We start from the raw sequence: 7715 nt of genomic DNA on the forward strand, positions 1-7715 counted from the left end.
AACAAAGTTATAATACCCTTGTGCACAAGTGCGCTCGGGTATAAAAACACATCACAATAACTGCATTATATATTGGTGGACTTTTGACAAAACAACTTTTCTCGAGTGAGGTCATTTTCTCTTCAAAGCTGTAATTCATTGAGTTGTCGAATGATATTTTTTTTTATGTTTAGTCATTAATAGTTGCTTATTATTTTTAGATTTTTGTAGGCCAATTATGTTATATTGCTGTCTTTCATTTTGAGATTATAATTTTGCATTCCATAAAACTCCTGCGTTAAACTGAAAATGAAAAGTTCAAAACAATTGATATCAAGCACACCACGTTTTGTTTTCCGGTAAAATTATTTTTATTGTCAATTACTTTATACTATTTTAGGTTGAGTTTAATAGTTGAATTAAATCAAGTTAGGGAACTACCTATTCCTCTTAAACGAAATCTGTGCTAATCTTAATGTCCATCTCAATAAAAATTTTAATTTCAAACTTATACCCCATTTCTGTGCATTTAACATTAATTGTCAATCTTAACTATTTGTCAATAAATTTACGCCTAAACTATGCTGCAAAAATTTAATTCTAGACGCTTTAAAAATTTAAAACAAATTTAGCAAATACATACAAATCTTAGCGGCATAGCTTTAGGCGCAAATTTATTGACAAATAGTCAAGGTTGATTATTGGTCAAGTGCACAGAATAGGGAGGTTAATCTCAATTCAAATCTTAATCCCAATCGGAGGAAGGTCCGTGTAACGTGAAACCCAATGTCTTTTGACTTTTTAGCCTTACGTATTTTATTTTGTTCTGAAAGCAATAGAAAGTCTATCCATATATTCATCGATATTGTTATCGACAAAATAATCGATAGTGTTATCGATATTTTTTATCGATATACATAATAGATATTGTTATCGATATTGCTAGAGTTGTAATAATCAATATTGTTACCGATATATTTATGGATAAGTTATAGATATGTATATTTATCGATACGGTGATCGATATTGTTATCGATATAATAATCGGCATACGAGATGTGATCACATGACTTAACATTACATCATATCAACTTGAAGATTATTTAATTGCCGACAACTTATTCTACATTGCCCCTCAACTGAATCGTATGCAATAATTTGCTAACGTAATCAGCAGTTTAAGTAAGAAATTAATGACCAAAAATTATTAGAGCCTAACTTAGCGCTGATAATGATACTTTAAAACTTGCTTAAGCATCCATTAAGTTCGGTACTAAGTAAATATTAGCAACTTGCATCACGTACGTAGACTACATACAATATACTTATAATACGTATACAAAATCATATAATCATATAGAAGGCCACATTTGATTACTTTGTGGGTAATCGACCAACAGATAAAATTTGACATTAGAAGTCAACAAACTGTGAAAAAAAAAACTTGACATTAAGTCTTTTAAACCGTAACAGAAGTTGAACTTCAATGCTTAATTAAGCATGAAAATATTGAAGGGAAAACGTTTAGATGCCGAAAACTAGATATGGTGTAATTCATACCTAGTACGTGTGTTTTGTATCAAGTAAGTAAGTACCTACATGCGAATGCATACATACCTGTGTGTATTACATACATACATAAAAATGTACATATGTATGTAATCATGCCTCAGGGAGTATTCTTTAATTGCTCGCTTAGGAGATCTCTCATTAAGCTCCTAAGCGAGCAATACAGGAGTACAAAACCGAGAAATCTCGTTTACTGCTCCCAAATCATGCCTCAGGGAGCATTATTTCGTCGCTCGCTTAGGAGATCTCTTATTTGACTCCTAAACGAGTAATAAAGGAGTACAAAACCGACAAATCTCTCTTATTGCACAGAAATCAGGTTAAGGGGAGTACTCTTTTATTCCTCACATAGGGAGATCTCCCTTCAAGTTCTAGTGGGTATGTACATGCGAATGCATACATACCAGTGTGTATTACATACATACATAAAAATGTACATATGTATGTACATTAAACCGTACCAGAAAAAAAGTTTGCCGTACACCATGGAATCTAAGTTTGTATGGAAATTTCGAAAGAATTTTTTTTTTGTTGTTCAAACGTAGAAGTCGCCTTTTTACATTTTCCGTCTTAGCTTCGGCAATTACAGTTGGATCTTAAAGTATGCATAATATAATGAGATTCTTGATACTACTTGATTACTAGATATGTTGCATATTGCTAGGGGCGTCTTCTATTGTTTTGGGGATTTTTCGCGATCAAAATTAGAGATAGAAAATGTTGGAATCCGGATACTAGTGCTTAGACGCGATTACTATCCCCAAGCGTCTAAATACATGCTATACACTGCAGCATGTGCAAAAATTTCCTTTATGATATTTATGAAATTTTTGCGCATGCACTTCTCAATTGCCGTATAATAAAACTTTCTTAAGTTATAAATTTATGGCGCTTCCTCCCGACAATGCTTCCGGAGTTTTTTGCGGACAAAACTAGGGAGTACTTTACCTCAGTTGTTAAACCATAAGTTTTTACCACGCAGCTTCATAATGGCTGGTTATAAATTCTTAATCAAAAAGACACTGACTTATTATATTGTACATCTTCGTATGAGCCTTCCTATTCACATTCGCAATCGGCTTAGTATTATCCCTCACATTCTCACATTCGAAATCAAAGGATTTGTTTGTCTCTTCATTTTATTTGTGAAAATGACAATGGAGATGGAACACACCACCTTGGCACAACGCCCAAAACCACTTTGTCTCTGAACCAAATTTTACCAGGAACGAAGAAAACTCATTCCACAAAAGTTGCAAAATATTTTTGGCCGACCGAGTGCGATTATAGAGGCTTCTGGAGCTGGCTAATCGTCAACTGCCGCCTCGGACGCGTGTCCTGCGGTGTTTGGAGGACGACGAGGTGGAATTATCTTAGTATTTCCTTCTCAGCTGTGCGGCGTTCGCTCGATAATAACTCTCTGCAGTAGTTACCAGCTGTCTGCGGAACTTAAATTAGGGCTTTTCCTAGGTTAGGTTGAAGCGGCTACCGGTCGTGTGTCCACAACGTGTGCTACACAGAAGCGATCTCTTCACTTGCAGTGCGATTTTTTAGTTTAATTGTAAATACGTAGAAAGGCCAGGCCACTAAAGGTGTGAAAAAATTACAGCCGTATGTGCATCAAGGTTGCAAGTGTCCACCATAAAATACATACATTAATTTATAAAAAGATTTTTTTTTCTACTTTTTATCTTAAAGTTAAATTTTTATATTCTGCATCGCCGTGAACGCGCTGACCCCTTTACGTACGCACGAGTTTATAATTTATATTTTTGCAACGGATATTCATCTTACCCATTAACGTTTTGCTGGCTTTGATGTGATGTAGAGAAAAAAAAAACAATGTTTACATCGAACTGGGTATGGCATTGTAAATTTGTTTATATGTATACTACATCAACGCCCAAGTACATACAAAAATACATTCATATCTGACTGCAACGCTAAAGATTACGCAATTCCCATCAGACGCTGGAACACTTGGTCCGTGCAGTTAAATGCGAAACCGGCAGTAAAACAAAATATTACCCGACGTCCAAAATTATGCGAAAACTCGTGAATGCGGTTTAGTCAACCGATAACGATGGAGGTCTGGACAAAAAAAAAGAAGCAATAAAAATAGTACGCGCACATGGTGAATGTAATTGAATGTATGTATGTCAACACATTTGTATGCACATTAGGATGGTCCAAAAAAATAAGTAAAGTCGAAAAAATATACATAGAATGGTATAATGGTATAGAATTCCTGAAAATCAATATTTTCCGATCGTAAAACTCTGGTTCTTTTTAGGCGACTTCCAATAACAATACCCAATTGTTTAGTTAACCATTTTTTAATACTAAAGATTGTTTATTTATCCCCCCATTGCATTTTCCGGGGGTTTTGGCGGGCCTATAAAATACAGTTACTATGAAAAAACAATTAAATTAATTATTAGTTATTATTATTGGGAATCTCGTGAAGAGAAACAGATTTTCCTGATCGAAAAATATTGATCTTCAAGAATTCTATACCATTTCTACGAAGTGTTTTTTCCCATATAAAATACATGGTAAACTTTGAGCGCATTGAGCGACCTCTAAATATATGTTGATTACAAAATAAAGGAACAGGGGTAATTTCACATGCATTTTGGGACCACCCTAATTTATTTACATATATATGGATGAATGCATGTAAAAATAACTCCAGCACATTTCGTCTTATACCATATGAGTAGCCAAGTATTGCACTTTACAAAAAGTATTTGAATGCTTGTAAGCGCTTGCACATAAATTTAGCAACTTACATACATACATACGTACATATGCACATATTTTACATCCATTGATGCAATACCGGCGGTCACTTTGCCAATTCGCAGTCAACCGGTTTGTTGTCTTGATTGGTGACCGGCGAAGCCAAAATAAAAACAGAAAACTTGTAACACAAAAAAAAAAACGAGAGGAAAATACACAAAACTTGCAGACAATAAAAAATTGCATTTATTTGCATTATGCAATTGAATGACATTTTCAGGTAGTGACGATCGGCGATTGCTGCAATGCTGCAGTTATAGGAAAAAAGCTTTAAGTATTGGTTTTGGCTTGTTGCGCTGTCAAATTGCTATGCAATTAAAGTCTAATTCAGTTTCATATCCGAAGTTGTACATAAATACAGGAAGTTTTTGAAATATTTTGGAAGAATTGATAGGCTTTAATTTACTTAGAATAATGCACGTGAATTTGACGTTAATGGGAGTCGATTATTTATTGTTAGAGGTATTCTTTATATCGCGCACGATCTTCAAAGGAGACACAACTCAAAATGACGCGTTCGTCACAAAATGCGGAAAACTATTCATTAGCACATGTTAATCATACGGACAAGGGATACTTTACCTTAGGTTTTTTCAACAAATTATAACAAAAAATTTGCTCCGCTTTTTCCTGAAAGGTAAATAAAGGCTCTGTGCACATTTTTAGTGCATAATTTCAAAAATGCCAAATTTTGAGTTGTGTCACTTTTGAAGATCATCTGCGATATGTAGGTCGAAAAATTGCTGCTGCCCGTTAATGAGTTTTGGCTATGAGCTTTCAAAAATATGAGGTTATTTCAGCAAACCGCGCCCACCTCCCATATAACGGAATTTTCGAAAAATACAATAACTACGATGGTTCTGTAAATAAATACTGTATACAAATTGTTAAAAATTGGAATGTGAAGTAGAATTTTGGTAAAAAATAAGAAAATCATGAGATTTTTGGTAAAAGGGCGTGGCACAGCCCACTTATTAGGAAATGCTGGATCTTAGTAGCCGCTTCATCAACCCCACCAAACTCGGTACGAACATTGCGTGGAGTGAAACTAAGAAACCTGTTGAAAATTTTTGAAATCGGAAAATAACGACTTCCCCCTCCCATATAACGGCAATTTACAGAAATATGAAACTTCGATTAGAATAGAATAGAATAGAGAATACAGAAAGTGGTGTCAGTGAATTTGACAGAATCAGCTGTTTTGCTGACGTCACAGTCGAGATGACAGCAGTAGTGATGTGCTGAGTCAATACTTTTAAATATTGATCGATATTCGGTACCGATGTTCTCGATACTCGGTACCGAAACATTTAGGTTTCGAATAAAAGCGCACATAGGCCAAAAATATGGAAAAAACGGTCCGGGGGGGGACTCGCCTCTCAAAACCCGATTGCAGGAGCCAATAGAGCTTTGAATACTGATTCAAATGAAAGATGTATGTGTCGGTTCGAGGCCATAATACAGAGAAACTCTTACTTGTTTGAACCATTTTTTGCTCCAGCTGACTCGGAAGATATAATTTTTGTAGGCCTGGGGGCAGATTCTGTATCAAAAGTAGTCACAAAAGAACTCGAAAGTACTCAAAACCACAGTTCCAATCATCACTTTGACACATGTATTCAAAAGATCTCGATACTTTCCATCACTACTTTGTAACATTAGTACTAGTTTCACGCCCGGTTTGAGTTTCAGAGCGTTAAAAATTTTAATATATCTCAGCGATTTTCTTACAAAGTAACTTCTTGTATTTGGGTTTTATCCTTAAAAAAAAATAAAAAATAAATTTCTAGAAAAATAAATTTAAACTTTTATTTAAAAAAAATTGCCATTTGATGAACGAAAGATAATTTTAGTTTTAGATCTAGGCAAATATTGATGCGATATTAACAATAATAAAATGATGCAAAATATGAATATCTACATGTGTGTGTGTGTGTGTGTGTATGCGTGTAAGTAAAAAAGTTGAAATTAAAATTCCGTGCAATTCATTTTTCAGCCTTTCAAACTTTTTTTCCATGTGTCGTCAGGTACTCTCGACGCAATTGACGTGTCATCATGTGCGCAATACGTATGCGAATCCACTCTGGACTGAGTTTCATAAAGAAATACTGAAAGATAAGAAAATAATGAAATTAAATTAAACAATTACTAGTTGTAGCAGCTCGAAGGGGGCTGCGTACATAAGTACTGCCAGTTGAAAAGAACTATTAAAGTTAATTGCACAAAATCAGGCCCATTCTTTTCGTGCACATGTTTTTGGAATAGTTTTCTTGCAATTAAATTTTTATTGAATTTATTTTTATATTTTCATATTTGCTAATTTCAAATGAATGCATAGGCATTTTTTTAATAAAGTCAGTATTCTGGCAAAATTACCTGCAATCCATGTGTCCAATAGCCCGTCGTCTCAGCAGTTTTACCCAATGTGAAGACAGCCGAACGTGTGAAACTTTTCACATCTGGTATTAGAAAGCCACCTTTCATCACAGTATCCGAATATTGATTCATTTTTGTGACCAAAAATAGTGGCGTAACACACTGTACAGTGATATTGTGTTCGGCCAATTCACGTTCGATCGCTTGTGAGAAACATTTCACATATCGTTTGGTTGCTGCATATACAGCCATGTAGGGTATAGGTTGCAACTCACTGCCTGAAGATATATTTACAATAGCACCACGATTCTGCTTCTTTAGCTCTGGTATGAGCATGCGTGACATAATTGTTACAGCAGCCGCATTAATATTGATCAGATCCCAAATGATGTTTTCAGGTATATTGGCAAGTTCATCAGGATAATCGTACATTTTGCCAACATTGTTAACTGTGGAACGGGAAAAGAGGTTCTAGGTTAGAGACAAGCTGGCAGTAGCTCTTAATGTACAAAACACATTTTAACATAAGCCTTACTTTAAATGTGTTATGGTCTCTTAAGTGGCTTTTTTAGCTATATAAAACTGTGTGACTCAAAGCTTTTCAAATCCTAATAGCGTCACATACATGTGTTTGTATGTATTTTGATCTTCAACATTATAATTTAATTTAAAAGGTCTATATGGCAGACACCTCATCCGAGCGACCACCGATGCGTACTACCACTCGATAGAACACGGACCAGGCGCTCCGCATAGCATCCAAAAGATAGAAAATATTCCATGAAACATATAACCTTCTGCAGCTCGAAGTAAGTAAATACAGAAGTCCCCATATCAGTTGCCACCAAAAGAGCTCCAGTAGAGATCTTTAGCGAACTTAAGAGAGGATGCCATAACAGAATCAAGGACGGCACGAATCACACTATCTTCTGAATTCTACTTCAGGATTCTCATATCATTTCAAACTAGTGAAGAATGGGATGATGTTC

At 35.0% G+C, this 7715-nt stretch overlaps 1 protein-coding gene across 2 annotated transcripts in view; it reads right to left on the bottom strand.

Moving 5' to 3' along the window:
• Positions 1-6152: 6152 nt before the first annotated feature.
• The window catches only part of LOC118741151 (hydroxysteroid dehydrogenase-like protein 1), a 26546-nt gene continuing 24983 nt past the window's right edge, over positions 6153-7715 (bottom strand). Inside the window, exons 4-5 of one of the 2 annotated variants that reach the window (XM_036473006.1) lie at positions 6727-7175; positions 6153-6458 (exon numbers count right to left, since the gene is read on the bottom strand). In XM_036473006.1, the coding sequence (XP_036328899.1) occupies positions 6351-6458; positions 6727-7175 (557 nt within the window). In that variant the 3' untranslated portion in view covers positions 6153-6350. The remainder of the gene's footprint in view (positions 6459-6726; positions 7176-7715) is intronic. The other variant, XM_036473007.1, reaches the window with a different exon arrangement.

The sequence above is a fragment of the Rhagoletis pomonella genome, unplaced genomic scaffold, assembly GCF_013731165.1.
Source record: "Rhagoletis pomonella isolate Grant_MI unplaced genomic scaffold, Rhpom_1.0 Rhpom_scaffold_00006, whole genome shotgun sequence".
Classification (NCBI taxonomy): domain Eukaryota; kingdom Metazoa; phylum Arthropoda; class Insecta; order Diptera; family Tephritidae; genus Rhagoletis; species Rhagoletis pomonella.